This window comes from Myotis lucifugus, unplaced genomic scaffold (genome assembly GCF_000147115.1).
Source record: "Myotis lucifugus unplaced genomic scaffold, Myoluc2.0 scaffold_319, whole genome shotgun sequence".
Lineage (NCBI taxonomy): Eukaryota > Metazoa > Chordata > Mammalia > Chiroptera > Vespertilionidae > Myotis > Myotis lucifugus.
Genome location: NW_005871367.1, coordinates 43,949 through 62,063, shown reverse-complemented (window position 1 = coordinate 62,063; position 18,115 = coordinate 43,949). Strand labels below are relative to the sequence as shown.

General features: G+C 46.2%; 1 protein-coding gene across 3 annotated transcripts in view; it reads left to right on the top strand.

Annotated features, from left to right (window-relative positions):
• The window catches only part of CTDSPL (CTD small phosphatase like), a 78,709-nt gene that overhangs the window by 43,654 nt on the left and 16,940 nt on the right, over positions 1-18,115 (top strand). For 2 of the 3 annotated variants that reach the window (XM_023764148.1, XM_023764149.1), the window contains exons 2-3: positions 4,022-4,176; positions 13,445-13,477. In XM_023764148.1, the coding sequence (XP_023619916.1) occupies positions 4,022-4,176; positions 13,445-13,477 (188 nt within the window). The remainder of the gene's footprint in view (positions 1-4,021; positions 4,177-13,444; positions 13,478-18,115) is intronic. The other variant, XM_023764150.1, reaches the window with a different exon arrangement.

The following is an 18,115-nucleotide window of genomic DNA, read 5'->3' as shown; positions in this document are numbered from 1 at the left end:
ATCCTGCTGTCACAGCCCTGATAAAGACTTGTTCCTGGATACCTGAGCCACCCGGAGACCTCTCTCCTATGTGCCTTATCAGTGGGAACATGCGAAGGGAGCGAGGAAAGGTGGTGAGAGGCCGAGTCCTGATGAAAAACAAAGAAGCCGGACGGCGTTTGTGTGCACAGGGCGGGTGGAGGGTCGGCCGGGGCTGCAGGATGAGGAAGCCGGTGGGAGCCTTCTGCTGGGGGAGGACACATCCCGGGTGCCTTCTTTTCACGTGGGCCTCCTCTGGTTTTGAGGCTGGAGGGTTGGGGATTATCACTGCCCAGGGGGTGTGGGCCGTGACGGTAGCGACATTTACTCCCCGCAAGGCTGTCAGCAACACAGCTGTTGCTCGGTGTGTGCTTCACGGGCATGGAGTGGAGAAGCATAGGAGTGAGTCTAACGTTCAGATTTGGAAGCAGATACGCTTTCTCCTGAGCATCACCGGGCTGCTGAGGGAAAGCTTAACAAGCGAGCTTGCTCTCCCGTCGTTAGGGTAACGCATGCCTGCCGCGACACGCTGGGGAAACACAGAAGGAAGAAATGGGAGCACCCATAGCCTGATGATGGCTGTTCACCTTTTGACGTGGTTTTGCCGATCTTACGCTCTCTTTTCATTTGTTTTTGTACAGTTCTAATCCAGCCAGATATACAATTATTTATCGAGCTTTTCTGATCTAATGGTATAAACATTTCTCCATTAAACTATGGACTTTGATATCATGTATCGCCCAGCCTGCGTGGCTCAGTAGTTGAGTGTCGGCCTATGAAGCAGGAGGTCACGTTTCGATTCCCGGTCAGGGCACATGCCCGGGTTGTGGGCTGGATCCCCAGTAGGGGGTGTGCAGGAGGCAGCCGATCCATGATCCTCTCTCATCATTGATGTTTCTGCCTCTCTCTCCCTCTCCCTTCCTCTTTGAAATCAATAAAAATATACATATATTTTTAAATATCATGTTTTAAGCAAAATCTTTCCACCAGACTCTAGCTGGAGGAGAGGCAGCTGCTGGGGTGGGAGGCAGTAGGATGGTTACATTACAAGCCCATATCTTGAGCCCTTTTAGGAACAGGTGAGCACTGGGGGTGGGGTGAGGCCAATGCTGGCCCTGAGGAAATCCATCCATTTCCCGCTGGCCTGATTTTGAGAGCACCGGACCCATCCAAGAGGGACTGGAAACTTAGAAAGCCCCGGCCTCCCGGAGGCTCCTGCAGGCCCTGGGACCAGTTAGCGGGAAGAGGCCTGGGCCTGCCGCAGGCGTGGGAGTGAGGCCGCTGGGGCCGCTCCACTGCCTCATGCAGAGAAGGGAGGACCTGAGAGGCTGCCATTTCCCCATCTGGGGTGATGGGCTCCCAAGTGACTCAAGCTCACTTAGTGACTCTCTCGGGCTATTTATAGCCTCTTACAGGCTAAGTAATCAGATGGTGGGAATTATAAGTAGCTCGCTGGCTCCAGGTTTAGGATTTTATTTTTTTTTGCATATAAGTTTGTTAGTTAGTTAGTTAGTTATTATAAGTTGATGTATGTGATCTCAGAGGAGAACATAGAATCGGGGAAGGTGCTTCTTGCAGAGCTGTTTACTGCCCAACCTGGGTATTACCTGCTCACTGTCTCTGAGACATGAACAAATAGCTTGTTTCCTTGCAGGGAAATGTGCTGTCGTTCAGAGGAGAGAGAGTTGTGTTTTGATTTTTGTTTTTAATCCTTACCCCAGGATAGTTTTTCATTGATGAGAGAGAGAGAGAGAGAGAGAGAGAGAGAGAGAGAGAGAGAGAGAGAGAGAAACAGTGATGTGAGAAACATCAATCGGTTGCCTCTCACATGCGTCCTGACTGGGGATCGAATCCACAACCCGGGCATGTGCCCTGACCGGGAATTGAACCCATGACCCTTCAGTGCATGAGTCGACACTCTGGCCATTGAACCACACCATCCAGGGCAGAAGAGAGTTGTTTGCTTCTCTGAGTAAAGTGCTTGAGTGTGGCACAAAAACAAAAACACGCACCGTAACAACAAAACAGTTTAACCTACCAGACCGCTGTACCGATTTCTCGGTAATTTCCACACAAAGGTGGAATATTGGCACTAGATGAAAGGTAGATGAAAGGTAGACCTATTTTCTACAATGTCTCCAAGTTCCATCTTATTCTAACCACTTGTTTGCATGTAACTAACATTTTTCTATATCATGTTGCCTTCCTCTCTGTAAAAAATCAATAAAATATATTTTTTTTAAAAAACCACCGTAACAACAAAACAGTTTAATCATTTACATTCAGTGTGAGTTTATTGCAATAGTTTTCTCTCCATTTGGCCTTTTTCCTCTCCTTCTTAATCTTACCTACGTTGTTTCAAGGTTGTCTTCAGCATGGCACACGGAGAAAGCACACACTTTGGGAACAGGCCCACTTGGGTTGAGTCCCGGCACATGCAATTACTGGTTGGGTTTTCTCGGCACTGATACGGAAGCAATGACCCTATCTCCTAGGGTAGCTGGGAGGACTACAGGAGATGCGGGTCGTAAAGGACTGGAATTTAGACGGCTGGTCCTCGGTAAGCAGTGGTCAGTATCGCTTCCCACCACTGCTGCTAGCTCGGCCTCTGGGTCCGGTGGCCTCGTCTGGCCTGGCGTGTGGGGCCTGATGGTACCTGGGACCTGCGCTCAGAGACTCACAGGGAAGATAAAACAGCCAGCTTTCCCAGGGATTGATGGTTCTGAAACTCATCATTAGTGAATAAGGGTCTTAAATGCACACTTACTGGGCCATTTGCCCAAACGCAGGCTAGCGGCCCATCCATGCCTATAGAGTTGCTGGCAAAACAGCTTTCCCGTCCTTTTTCAGAAATTCCGTGCAAACGGACTTGCTTTTGCTACCAGCAAGCGAGTGAGTACCCCAAGACTTTTGGCAAAGGTTTTGCAATCTCTTGAGGGGGAAGGTGCTACACGCTTCCCTCGAGTGTTCAAAAATAGGATCCGTGCCAGAATTGGTTTTTTTGGGAGAGAGAAACTCCAACGGTGATCGCGTGGACTTAGATCATTTCCCACGTTGGTGATTTTCCCATTAACCCTGAGCATGCCCCTTTGCCTGCGGCCTCTTCCCAGAGCACTGCTGACCCACCCCGACGCGGTATGTGGGGGGGCAGTCCTGGCTGCGTTCCCAGGCAAAGTCCCCAGCCCTCCAAGCCGTCCGTTTCCTCCCCGAGGTGTTTTTCCTCTGTGCTAATGTGTGCCTTCTATCGCTGCGTGGGGCCGCTTGTCTTGCACCCAGGATAACAGAAAGGCTCCATCACTCCCTCCGGAGCGTTGGTCCAGGCCCGGCCAGGGAGTGCGGCCACGGCCCAAAACCCACCCGGGCCAGCCCTGCTCGGGCCAGAGCACGTGGTCTCTGCCCCAGGTTTTTAAGCGTAACAGACGCCTTCAGCCCTGAGCTGTGTGAGTCCAGGCTCCGGTCAGTTTCCCATCAGAGTTGAGGAAGGGGCTTCTTCGTGCCTTTCCACGTGTTATTTCTTAACCCATGAAATGAGTCGTTTCCATGGTGAGCAGGGAGTAGAGGAGACTCTAGTTGCAAAGTGAGTCTTGGTCCCCCTCCTAGAGAAACGCTGCTCAGAGCCGTAAAGGGCCTTTGTTTGGAAGGAGTGCTTGGTGCAGGGTCAGGAGACGTGCTCTGCGGGTCCAGCAGTGCAGATGGTGCCTGACCCTAAGCGCGGGTCACGTCATGAGCAAGCAGCCCCCTCTGGGCTGAGGCCCGAGGAATTCTGTCCAGCCAGCAGGACTGGACTCCACCGAGCAGCTGGCCTTCTAGGACTCACAAGCCGAATAACAATCCCTGAGCGTAACTTCCTGGGGCCCCTCCTCTGTGTGTCCTGAGTAGGTCTCCCGGTCCTGGGGCCGGAGGCGGGGTGGGGTGGGGGCCATGCACCTTGGCGTTGGCACGGTGCACCCCGGCTGCGAGTGCGTGCTGCCCTGGGCCACAGCGTGCTGTTTTCTCTTTCCAGCTTCCCATTGCAACGTCAGCTTGAAGAAGCAGAGGCACCGCAGCATCCTCAGCTCCTTCTTCTGCTGCTTCCGGGACTATAATGTGGAGACCCCGCCCGCCAGCAGCCCCAGTGTGCTGCCGCCGCTGGTGGAGGAGAACGGCGGGCTGCCCAAGGTCAGTGCTGCGGGACCGTGCACCCCGCCAAACCACGCGGCTGCCTGTCCGTCACATCCTGGACAGACGTCCTTCCTAAGAGCCTAGCGCGGTGTGGGTGTAGCCATTTACTTAAAGATTCGAAGTTACAAAAACGTCGTCTCTTTTGTTAAAGGATATCTCAGTCGTTCCCATGTAGCAACCGAAGAGTGTATTTGAAGAGAGCTGTAAGCGTCAGTGCACATTTTTATAACAATCTTGGTTGAATGTATTGAATGGAGAGTTAAAGGACGATGAGCAGACAGAGAAATGGGAAGACAAGAGGAGAAACCGAGTCGTGGGAAAGAGCCGAGAATAAATATAAGTGGATTTCACTACCTTGTTTAATAACAAACATAGTTGTTAAATATTCTTTTATCGGTAGCACATAAACAATTGTAAGCCGATTGTCACCGTAGGTAAAAAAAAAAACAACAACAAAAAAACAGATTCTCCCCACATGCTGTCTACAGACGTATTCAAAACAAAGTAACTCAGAATAATGAAAAGTAAAAGGATGAGCCAAAAAAAAAAATCCCACAAGTATAAGCAAAATGAAATCAGGTTACAGTATCAATTCAGTCAAAAGAGAAGTTTGGGGTAAAAATCACGGAGGGAGGCAAAGGAGATTGCTCATGATGAACATAGTCAAGCCTGAGGGCATAGAAGTCTTCAGCCTTTACGTCCCAAATCACAGGAGCAAAGGACATGAACAGGTATGTCACCAAATAAGTAATACTGTTGGTCAATAAGCAAATATGTTTCAATATGGCCAGTAATCAAAGAAATACAAATTAAATGAGATCCTTTTCCATTATCAAAGATATTTTTAAAGATAATATTTCGGTTTGGTGTAGGGGTGGGAGGAGGGCGGGTAGAGGATATAAATTGGTTACTGGTAGACGTGTTCATTGGTTACACCTTTCTGGAAGGACATTTGGGATCTGATCTTAAAAACCTTAAAGATATGCCTGTGTGTTCCCCTAGGCAGCTCCAGCTTATGGACATCATTGTAGATGTGTAAAGAACACAAGATATGATCCAGAATACATTATAATATTGCAACATTGTAAGCAACCTAACCATCAGCAGTAGACAATGGAAGATCTATAAGTAACCATACAATCAAATAGTATACGGCTTTTAAAAAATGCCGTCTCATAAATATTACTGATACAGGGAAATGTTCACAATATATCACTTCAGAAAAAAGGCTAAAATATAGTAGGTGACTGTATTTATAGCTATGTACCCAGTCATACGCACACAAAGGCATTTATAAGACTAGAACGATGTATGCCAACATGTGAAGAAGCTCTCTCAGTCTGGTGGGATTACATATAGGATTTGCTCCTCTCTTCTGTGCTTTTCTTTTTTTCTTTTCCCAGTTCTCACAGAATAAGCTTAAATTAATTTTGTGATTAGAAAATGTATTATTTTTTAAATGCACGTGAATGTAAGGAAGGGGATTCTGGGAAGATGACAGCCGGAGCTCATGGCTCTGACCATTTTAATTCCCTGTTTGAATAAACCCAGGCGAGCCTACACTAAGGCCTGGGAAGTGCATTAACGCCTCCAGTTTTCCTGACATCTCCAGGGGAAAGAGCAGGCATGGGACTCATTCTCTCTGGTACTCAGTGAGAAGCAGGGACCACCAACAGGGGAAATTGCTCACCTCTTTTGGAGTCCTAGAACAACGACATAAAATGTATAGTCCTGTGAGGTCAGCCACCCAGCAGGAACCTGGGGGCCCACTGTGTGTGTGTAATCCTTGAAGGGGCTGTAACTGATGAGCTGAATTGCTTGCACTTCTTGTGCCCTGGATGAGCCCCGTGGTGCAGGGTCTGTCTTCATCTCTCGGTGGTTTGTCAGTTTGGGCTTTGCATGGAAGCGTCAGTCCTTGCTGGGCCTTGGGGTGCTCCCTCATTTGCCACCGCTGAGAAAGTCCAGGTTGAAAAATTAGACTATGAGACTCCTACGGAGGCAAAACTAATGGATGAAATAGAAGAGAACTTTAACAGAAACTCAGGAAATGACATTTCAGGGACTGAATCTTAAGTGCAAAAGTAACTTTTAGAACTTAAAAAACATCCCATGATTTCTAAATATAAAAATTCAGTAAACAAACCGAGAAAAAAGGGAGAATGAGAATGGTCACTGCTGAGAACTGAATTAATGTTCTGGGAGAGCAAATGGAAGAAATATCTTACGATTCAGACCAGAAACACAGAGGTGGTAATTGGGGGAGGGGGGAGGGGCCATCTAGGAGACCTAACGTGCAAATAATGGGACTTGCAGAAAGAGAAAAAGTAATAGAAGAAATTTTTCTTGAGCTGAAAATAATTTTAATTTGCAGATTAAAAGGGTACCAAGTCTACAGGAGGGTTAGTGGGGGCAAGCGAGGGAACACAGGCCTAGATACGTGCTAGACTTCTCAGCAATACTGAAAGCCACAAGACTATGAAAAGTGTTTATAAGCTACCGAGAGAAAAGAATTATAAACCAAAAATTCTATATGTGATCAAGATTATCATCTATGAAGGAAAAAGATATACATTTCAGGCATACAATGATTCAGAGAGGGTAGCAAAACAAATCTGGGTGAGATTGGTGTTATTACAATACTAGAGGCCCGGTGCACGGATTCGTGCACCAGTAGGGTCCCTTGGCCTCCTGTGCCCTCTCCAATCCGGGACCCCTCGGGGAATGTCGGATAGCCGGTTTCGGCCCAATCCCCACAGGCCCAATCCAGGCAGGAGGGAGCCCAATCCTGTGTGTTTAGGGTCTGTCTCCTGGTGGTCAGTGCTTGTCATAGCGACTGGTCAACTGATTGTTCGGTCGCTCAGGCTTTTATATATATAGATGATTATAGAAAATGTAGGAATAAATGTAACTGTTGGGAACAGAACTAATCTAACAAGTAGCAAAATTAGAAAATAGATCCTCAAAGTTCACTGAGAGTGAAAGGAGAAATAAACAGAAATGTGAACAAGCCATCAAAATTAAGGAAAGGGAAAAGGAACCAATAACATAACAAATAGTAAACCTAACATAAAGAGTGGTATAAAACCAAGTTTAACAAACCAAGTTCTCCTGATGAAAGACCAAGACTATATCAGATGGGCTTGAAAAATTCTGCAGTATGTTTCCAAGAATATACCTATATCAGATGGGAATGATTTTGGCAGCAAGTAAAAGAACACTGACAAATAATAGCTTAGACAGATAGGGGACTGTTTCTGTCAGTTAAAAAGCCTGAGGCTGGTCATTGCTTCGGTTAGTTTAAATGCCTGATGAGGCCATCAGGGACCCTCACTCTTTCTGTCCTTTTGTCTTTTCGTCTTTCTGTTCCGCCGTCCTTGGCATGATTGCCTCTACCCTCCTGCTTGTTGCTCATTATCTCAAAGCACAAGCTTCAGCCATCATATCCACATTGAGAGGGAAAGCAGAGGGAGGAGTAGTCTAGCCATGTCTGTCCCTTTTATGGAAAGTAACAGCTTTCACAGAAAAACCCAGGAGACTTCTGCTAGGTCTGATGGGCCAGAATGTTGTCATGTGGCTACCCTCCAGCAGCAAGGGAGGCCCGAAAGGGGAGAATTTAGACCAGCAAAAAGAATTTATTTATTTTTTAATATATTTTTATTGATTTCAGAGAAGAAGGGAGAGGGAGAGAGAGAGAGAAGCATCAATGATAGGAGAGAACCATTGATGGGCTGCCTCCTGCACACCCCCTACTGTGGATCGAACTTGCAACCGGGGCATGTGCTCTTGACCAGAATCGAACCTGGAACCCTTCCGTCTGCAGGCCAGTGCTCTGTCCACTGAGCCAAACCGGCTGGGGCCCAGCAAAAAGAATTTAGACAAACAAAATTGGAGCTCTTTTCACAAAAGAGAAAAAAGGAGTGACTACCGAGTAGATGTACTTACTAGTCAGTGAGGGTTCAGTTATGCTGCAGTAACATCCCTCCAAACCCCAGAGGCTTAAAATAATAAAAAAATTATTTTTTCTCTCATTCTGCATGTTTATTATGGAATAGCTGGGCCTTCTGCTCTGTGGCACAATTCAATGAAAATATGTGAGCCACATATAATTTAAATTTGTCTAGTAGCCCCATTTTAAAAAATTATATATACATATCTATAATAATAAAAGCATAATATGCTAATTAGACCAGACAGCCGAATGACCTTCCGGATGAAGCCAGGGCTGCGAGGGCCAAGGCAAGCCACCATGGCTGCGAGGGCCCAGCCCCTTGCACAAATTTCATGCATCGGGCCTCTAGTATATATATAAATTGATTTCAGAGAGAGGAAGGGAGGGGGAGAGAGGGATAGAAACATCAGTGATGAGAGAGAATCATTGATTGCCTGCTTCCTTCACGCCCCTTACTGGGGATCCAGCTGGCAACCTAGGCATGTGCCCTGACCGGGAATCAAACCATGACCTCCTGATTCACAGGTCAACGCTCAACCACTGAGCCACATCAGCCAGGCCAAAATATTTTTAAGATAAATTAATTTTTTTAAGGTTCTTTTTCTTTTTTCTTTCTTTTAATATATTTTTATTGATTTCAGAGAGGAAGGGAGAAGGAGAGAGAGCTAGAAACATCAATGATGAGAGAGAATCATTGATTGGCTGCCTCCTGCATGTCCCCTACTGGGGATCGAGCCCTAAACCCGGGCATGTGCCCTTGACCGGAATCGAACCTGGGACCTTTCAGTCCGCAGGCCGACACTCTATCCACTGAGCCAAACCGGCCAGGGCAAGATAAATTAATTTTAATAATATATTTTATTTAACACAGTATAATCAAAATATAATTTTAACATGTAATTAATAGGAAAAAATTATCAATGAGACAAAATTTACATTTCTTTATCTTATAGTCCTTCAAAATCTGGTGCACTTTACATTTATAGCACATCTTGATTTGAACCAGCCACATTTTACGTGCTCGATAGCCACACGTGACTAATAACTATCATTATTGGATTGTATTACGCTATCTGATCCTCAGTCATGGGCCTAGACCAGGGGTGGGCAAACTTTTTGACTCGAGGGCCACAATGGGTTCTTAAACTGGACCGGAGGGCTGGAACAAAAGCATGGATGGAGTGTTTGTGTGAACTAATATAAATTCAAAGTAAACATCATTACATAAAAGGGTACGGTCTTTTTTTTTTTTTTAGTTTTATTCATTTCAAACGGGCCGGATCCAGCCCGAGGGCTGTAGTTTGCCCACGGCTGGCCTAGATGGAGGCAGGCCCATCTCTGCTTCCATGATTGTCACAGCAGGGAAAAGGGAGGATGGTGCTCACACTGGCTCTTGCAGTTTTCACTCAGAGGTAACATGCCTCGTTCCTACGGGTTAAACACTGAACTAAGACAATAATGTGGTGGCTAAGAATGTGGGGCTTAGTTTGTGGCCTCGCCATACCGATTCCTACTCATGTGACCCTAAGCCCATTACTGTAACTATAAAACAAGATATAATAAATGTTTGTTATGTCATTATTTTCTTTAAAAGGTAGTAACATGCCTCGTTTCAGCTCACATTTTATTGGCCAAGGCAATGCTAGGGGCATAGAAATGTAATCCTACTGTGTGCCCAGAAAGAGAACTGGAATTATTTAGTGAACTGTGCTAATGGCTATGACAGTGGGTGGCTAATCGTTTCTGACCTGATATCTAACATATCGTGATTTTTTTTTTAAAGGTGGAAAATAAAGAGATGGGCAAAATGTACAGAGCAGATCAAATAAAAAGCAAAAGTGGCAATGTTAATATCAGAGAAAACAGAATTTAAGGCCAAAAGCATTAAATGGGAGAAAACGGAACACTTTATAATGATAAAATGTCTGATACAGGAAGTGTATAATAGCCATAAATCTTTATGTACCAATCAATAGTACAGCCAAATACATAGAAGAAAAGCATTTAAATGTGATTAAAAAAAAAAACATCTTCTAAAAATAAACAGTAAACAACATGGGAAAATCATTGGCAGTTTCTGACTGATACAATAAGACAAGAAAATAAAACAATTGGTACAAATATGGAAAAGATACAAAATTAGTTTTATTTGCAGATGACATGGTTATTTACATGGAAAACCCAAAACAATACAAAAAAAATGGAGTCATTAAAAGATTTCAATATGGTAGCTCTATTTATGGAGAAATGTGTTTCTGGATAGGAAGACTTAAAATTTATATAGAAGGAAATGTCTAAGAGTAGCTAGAGAATTTGGGGGAGAGAGAATAATGAAGGATGACTCGCCTTAACAGATATTAAACCTTACTCTCCATTGGTAGAAAAATATATGAATGAAATTTGAGCAATGACATTCTACTGTAAACCGTATCACAGCCCCAGGTTCTGATATCATCTCCCCAGACTCTTCCCTCCCCCCAATTTAAAAATTATTTCTGTAGAAAATTGTCCTTAGTGAAGGGAACATAGTTTGTACCCTAGACCTATAGAGGGGGAAAAAAGAAAAGAAAGGAATCGCTGCTGTCATAGTAAAAGTTATTTTAGAATAGTTTCCACCCAGATGCAATGGCCTGGGAAGATGGTGTTGCATCCCAGAAGGTTTCCTACAGTATTCGGCTGTGTGTATCCGTGAGGAGAGGCCTTTAAAGGCAGGTCTCTGGCACAGCTGAGCTCCCCTGGACTTGGTGTTCATTCATGGGCTTCCCTCAGTTTCCATTTGTCAGAATGGCTTTTTAAAGAATGAAGTTAACTCTGAGCAATGCATCATTGGCATAACACTTGAGTTTTCCGGAGGAGACCAGACCCCATAGAAAGAGCCCAGGTTAGAGTGGGACCAGCTAATCCCCAGAGCGGGGGCCCTCTGCCCTTTGCTCTCCGCACGGTCAGGACACCTGGGACACACAGCCCGGGCCCAGGAGATGTGGAAGCAGATTCTAGGCCTGTCTCTTCTGCTGACTCCTTAGCTCCCCCTGCCTCGTGGAACTCAGCATTCCAGAGGCAGAGGGGCAGCTGTGGACAGAGCGCAGCAAGCAGATGGCCTCTGTGGAGAAATGCTTTGGTGGGAGCGGCCTGGGGTGGCAGCCATTGCCACATCCAGTTACACCCTGGACCTGCAGGCCAGTGGCCCAAAGGTAGTGTCTGCAGCCCCTGGCCAGAGGCTAGGACGGGTCAGCACCTAGAAGAAGACCAATAGCAGAGACCAAGGAGGACTTCTAAGGGTGAGGACAAAGCGAGCGAGGTTTCTGGACACTCACTAATACGTGCATACCCCATGTGCGCGTACACACACACACACACACACACACACACACACGTAAACCTCTGGGGTGATTTTCAAGCCCAGACGTCATGTCTAGAGTAGCACCTTTGGTCATAGCCTGTGTTTTGTCAAGCCCTTCAGATGTTATTGTTATCTTGCTTCACTGATGTGCTCCCCTCATGGAAGGGGTGCCTGTGTGGGGAGCTGTGCACAGTCTCCTTCTGGTGCAGGGTCTCAGCGGCGGTGGTTTTGCCCCCTGGGGAACATTTGGCAATGTCTGGGGACATGTTTAATGTCACTACCGGAGGTCCTACTGGTATCTAGTGGGTAGAGGTCAGGGATGCTGTTAAGCATCCACAACATCCCAGACAGCCCCCCCAGGGCAGAGTTCTCAGGCCCAGAATGTCAGCAGTGCTGGGGTTGAGAAACCCTGCTCCAGGCTCACCCAGCTTGTGAGGGCTTGTGAGCAGCCGGTTCAAATCGCCCAAGTCCAGCTGCTGGAGATAGTACGATTTAAGAGCTGCTGAAATGACCTTCTCTATATAGGTTCTTGCAAACTGGGATTTGCTTCGATGGCGCCCACTATATGTTGAAGAGCAGCACCGCTCTGCTTTGAATAATGGCAAGAGGCCGTTTAGAATCCTTAAGACAAGCCCCGAGTGTCCTGAAGCAGGAAAGAGCCATCAAGATGACCTCAAGAGGAAACGGCAGTCAGTCGCTGTTAGACTGCAGAGGGGACGACTAGAGTCTGGAGACAATCAGGAAGTTGCTAAATGGTTCTGAGAGTCAGAGCAGAGCTCAGGAAGGTGCCAGCCACCTGCCACTGTCGACAGTCAGGTTTGGCCCCTTTCCATGAGACCCCCGTCACCAGACCCCCCCTTCATAAAAGATGGTTACACTTTTCACAAAGCGCTCAGTGTGGGGGAGACCGTGAAACGGAGCACGCCCTTATCGGGAACCCCGCTGCTGCTATCTGTTGGCTCCTATCCCACCATCTAAAAAAGAAAAAACACAGAACATGGAAAAGCTCAATGGAGATAAATTTCTTCTTTTATCAGCATTTCTTATTGATGCCAAAATGAAGCGTTTCCATCAACCATGTGTGGAATGGGGGAGGGGCATTCACAGCTGAGGAAATGATTGAGGCTCTTTCTTGGGGCCTGAATTTTCTTTTTCTTTACTATGTTTTTATTGATTTTTAGAAAGAGAGGACGGGAGAGGGAGAAGGGAGAGAGAGAGAGAGGTGATGTGAGAGCAGAACATGGATCAGCTGCCTCCTACACGCCCCCTACTGGGGATCCAGTCCACAGCCCAGGCATGTGCCCTGACCAGGAACCAACGACCTCTTTGTTCATGGGTTGACACTCAACCACTGAGCCACAGCAGCCAGTCCAGAGCCTGGATTTTCTTGACACCCCCTGAGAATACAGGTCCTGTCCCCTTAAAGGGAAAGCTGTCCCATGTCTGTGGCCTCGGAGGGCACTTCTTGTACCTCGCCTTGACCTCCTGCCCGGTCCTCCCTAGAAGAGGACCAGGAGTGGCCAGGGAGTTCCTTGTAATCTGATGAACTTGTCTTCCTTCCCTGCCCACTGTGTAGACTGAAGGCTTAGTCTTCTCAGGGAAAAACTTAACTTAAAAGAAGAAACAAGCCAGTTATTAGAGGGAGTGATGGATCAAAGTAGTGTATGGGTTTTCATTTTTAAATTTCAATTAAGGATTAAATTTCTGGGAGTACGAGCGGCACTGTTCAAATAAACAAGATGAGTAATGAGCCTCAGGAACCCAGCCTGGATTGTCAGGGGAGGGGGTGTCTGGGAGGCAGAGACCCTAACTGTGGAAATCGTTGGGTTCCTCCCTCGCGCTAAATACCGCCAAGGTACCGAGGATGGGAAGTCATGTGCCTGCTGTACACTCAGAAGTGCTTTCAAGTTTGTTTTGAGTATATGTTCTACTTCTCTTCAAACCTGACAATGACTTTTTTTTTTCTTTTTCCTCAGGGTGACCAGAGGCAGGTCATTCCCATACCAAGTGTATGTATTATTTATTCAATTTTATTTAAACATTCGTAGAGTCTTGCAGCTGTGGGCCTACTAGTATAAAATGTTCTTGCTTATGTTGCGTTTTATCATGTCATATAGCCAACTCTGTTCTGTTAAAAAGTGAAATGAGGCTACATTTTCTTAAATATGTTTTTATTGATTTTTAGAGAGAACAGGAGAGGGGGAGAGAGATAGAAACATTGATGAGAAAGAAACATCTATTGGCTGCCTCCTACACACCCCCCACTGGGGACCGAGGCTGCAACCCAAGCATGTGCCCTTACCAGGAATTGAACTGTGACCTCCTGGTTCATAGGTCAACACTCAACCACACCAGCGGGGCCACAAATTGACATTTTAATCCAAAAAAATTCTCTTCTTCAAATTGTCTGATTCAAATTGGTTCTCTGTTTTTCCTTGGACTTTTTGATCTATTTTCTGGGACCATCCAAGAGACATAGCAGTCCTACATTTGAAAGGAATGGATTTCATTAGCACGGGCTGACTCTACACTTGGTAATGCATGTCACTTGCAAATTGCCCAAGAAGTGTCTGATCATTTCATTTTTCTCAGAACTTTAACTCTCCATGTATTCACAAGCTGCAAGGGTTTGTGGAGTGGTTCAGACTTTGCCAGCATACCTGGGGGCTGGGCTTTGTTGGGAAAACTGATCAAAACATTTGGTGAGGCAGCACGACTTCTTCTCCAACGTTGAGTAGGATTCAGATCTGTTCATCTATCTTTCCGTGGATTTTTTTTTTGCATATTTTCAATCCCCAGTGAGATTCAGAACCTTCATACCAAGTAGTGTCATGTACTGTGTTCTTCCTGCACAGGTTCCTACATTACACAGGTGACAGGGGCACCTCTCCCCCTCCCTCGGACACTCCAGTAGCGCTCTTTCTCCTCAAAGCTCCTTCACTGTTGTCTGTAAAGTTAGGTGCTGAATCAAGCACTGGTCAGGGTCAAAACTACTGAGAAAGATGGCCCTCTGCCCACACACCGAGACTCATTCTGGAATCCTGGAATAAAAAGGCCAAGAGGGAAAAGATTCCTTGTGGAACGGAGCCCCGTGCAGGGTCACTAACCTGCTGGCTGCCTCTTACATCTGCGCACTGGGGCCGGCCTTAGGGGTCTGCGAGCTGTCGTGCAGAAAACCGAAGCCTCGCTCGAGGAACTTGCTCCTTTGAATGATAACCTCCAGAAAAGCAGTTCTCCTGAGGGTCACGTGTGGTCTCTCCACTGCCAGCTTTATATGCAGAACCGAGCCGCGTCCATCTGAAGGCCAGCTCAGCCCGGGGACTCGGGCCTGAGGCTCCCTTGCAAAACCTGCACCCACCTGTCAGGGCCGCAGGCCGCACACCCAGAGTAGCTCTTCTGAAATACAGGGGGACCTGGTCAGTCCTGGGAGCCCCTGAGAGCTTGGGGTGCTGCGCCACGGGCCCAGAAAGCCAGGCTGGGACTGAGCCCACAAAGCAGGTCCCACAGCCTCCTGGAAGCTTTTTCCAGGCCCTGAACATGGAAGATCCACCCGAGTAGCTCCAGCAGGGGTCCCCCGTCTCAGCTCCTCGCCCCTCTTTTTTCATTCTCAGGCTTTTCTGTGTCTATGTGCAGGTTTGGCGTTTTGACTTTTCACAAAGCAATAAATGCAAGCTCATGGTTTAAAAAAAATACTGCCCAGCTGGCGTGGCTCGGTGCTTAAGCATCAACCTATGAACCAGGAGATCACCGTTTGATTCCCGGTCAGGGCACATGCCCAGGTTGTAGGCTCGATTCCCCAGTAGGGGGTGTGCAGGAGGCAGCCAATCAATCATTCTCTCTCATCATTGATGTTTCTCCCTCTCTCCCTCTCCCTTCCTCTCTCTGAAATTAATAAAATCATATTTTTTTAAAAAGGAAGAATGAAAGCAACTATAGAGTTAACTATTCATGGCTGCAAGTTCACCAGGACAGGAAATTTCAGGTCGACTCCAAGGGAGAGAATTCCCAAACCATGGATGACAAGTCACAGTCCCTTCCTCCTCCCCATACAACCACGTGCTTTCTGTTCCACCACCACCACCACCACCACCCATCTCACTCCCTTTCATCCCCCTGGCAATACTCCTCTTGATAAAACTGGTGTTTCTCTTGTTCAGCTTTATGTTGGCCTGAGAGAAAATTTCCTTCAGGACATTTTTTTAGTTAATGATTCAGGCATCACCTGAACAGATCAATTGAAGCAACAAAGCACTATTGCCTGTATGCAGTGTCCTTGCCTGCTCCAAGGACACAGCTGTCCGCAGGAATTCTGACCCGTGGTCTGGAGGGTTTGCTGCACCCAAAGCCCCGCTCCCAGAGGAGCTGTGTGCCCTTGGGAGACGGGCTAAGGATTGATGGGATCCCCCAGCCCGTTGCCCCCTGCCAGGCCTTGTTCTCTGCAAGATGCTAAGTCAGCCCTAACTGGTTTGGCTCAGTGGATAGAGCGCTGGCCTGCGGACTGAAGGGTCCCGGGTTCGATTCCAGTCAAGGGCATGTACCTTGGTTGCAGCACATTCCCAGTAGGGGGTGTGCAGGAGGCAGCTGATTGATGTTTCTCTCCCATCGTTGTTTCTAACTCTCTATCCCTCTCCCTTCCTCTCTGTAAAAAATCAATAAATATGTATATATTTTTTTTAAAAGATGCTAAGTCAATAGCTTGCTTAACACCCTCTCGCTCTTTTCCCTCAGAGCAGTGATGGGAGGCATTTCACTTACTGTGAACTCAGAGAATGCTTGTCAGGTGTGGGTTCAATATGCTAAGAAAGTAATTTTTATTCTTGGGTTTGGAAAATAACTGAACCCCGTTTGGCAGGTCTTGGGTGTTTTCAGATATGCCAGGGATAGAATGTCTAGATTCTTACTTTCCGGGCTGGCTCTCAGTTACATAAAGTTAAAATGCTGTTGTAGTGCTTAACTGCATAGAGAAAGGACTGGACAGATAGACACCAAGCTAAAAAGGGAGACATCTGGGGAAAGGGTTTGGGGGGCAGGAAGAGCATGGAAAAGAGAATAGTTGTGTTTTCATGTCTCTATATTTTTTAATTTTTTTAATATGTGCTTATTGATTTTTAGAGAGAGAGGAAGGGAGAAGGATAGAGAGATAGGAACATCGATGAGAGAAACATCATCAATCGGGTGCCTCCTGCGTGCCCCCTACTGGGGATCGAGCCCCACAACCCGGGCATGAGCCCTGACCAGGAATCCGAAGGTGACCTCTTGAGTCACCCCAGCTGGGCCCTATATTCTTTACATCATTGTATAATAAGAAATTAAAACCAATTTTATTCTAGTCACAAGCATGTTTTCTGTTATTGCTCAAACAGAAATAACCCAAATCCTTATGTTCACTTGTAGAGTTTATCATACCCTGTCTTTTTAAAGCGCTTTTCAATAGAAAACGTCTTGCAAGTGTATGTTCATTTCACCAATAACCTGCCTGCTTGCTGGTTTATAATGACACAGTCCCTTCCTGGGATCCTGAGTCCCATGGCCCAGGTCTAGGCACACCTGTTCCCAGTGCTGCCAGTTTAGGAATAGTGCTTGGTGAATAGGGAGGCCATAAAGGCGTTTTCTTCTGGCTGAGGTTGGGAAGGATGAAGCACCCACAAGCACTAGAGAGAGCCCCTCTAGAATGAGAAATGCCCGTGTCCCCACACATAGCCTCGTCCTGGTCAGCCCCGCCCAGAACCTTCCTGCCAGAATGCTCATTCCACTCGCCGATGCACCAGATGACGCCTCTGCTACCTTCTCCTCTGAACCGGCTAAAGTCCAAATTTAACTCCAGGTCCTTGACTAAGGTTCAGTTTAGACCAAAAACAAACAAACAAACAAACAAACAAAAGCCACTTAAAAGGGAATTCATCTTGATTTCACTTTTCTTTTGTTTTATTTGCTAAACTAAATTGTTCATTCTTCAGTGGCTAGGGACAGATATTTCCCTGTGTTTTGTTGAGTATTAGTAAACATTGAACAGAGCTTGACCTTCTTCCAGCTCAGGGAATTAGCTTATTAGCATTGGATACTGGCTATGCCACAAAGTAAACTAAAATATTTCAGATCATTTCTGAAAACGAAGCAAGGCCCAAAGAAATAAATACTCTAAATTCAGAATGAGGTTGTCTGAAGACAACTAGCATCTTATTAATTCTTTATGACCTTTTTATCACACGGTTAGAGTCAGCTACTACAAAGACATAGAAATAGATTTTCTGGTTCACACGCAGCATGTGGGTGAAAGCAGAGGGGTACAAATGCCACATTCACTCACTGTTACACCGCAGTGGGGCAGGCACTAGGCCAGAGTGCTGGATCTGGACCCGTTTTATTTCTGTTTCCTATGAATGGGGGTTACTTTGGATTGCATTTTGCTGGTGGGTCTATAGTTTCCCTTCAAGTTTATGAAAATTTCAATCACAAAAAAAAAAACCAAAAAAAAAAACTGTGATTCCAGTATAGCTCTGAAATATACTTATGTACCATGGTGAATCTCAGACAAAATGTGAGTCCAAGGAAATGAGCCTGCATAGTTAGAGTCGCTGTTATAATTAAACATTCATTTCTGTGTAGTTCATTTTAACAATAACCATAACCATTATACATGTGTCAGG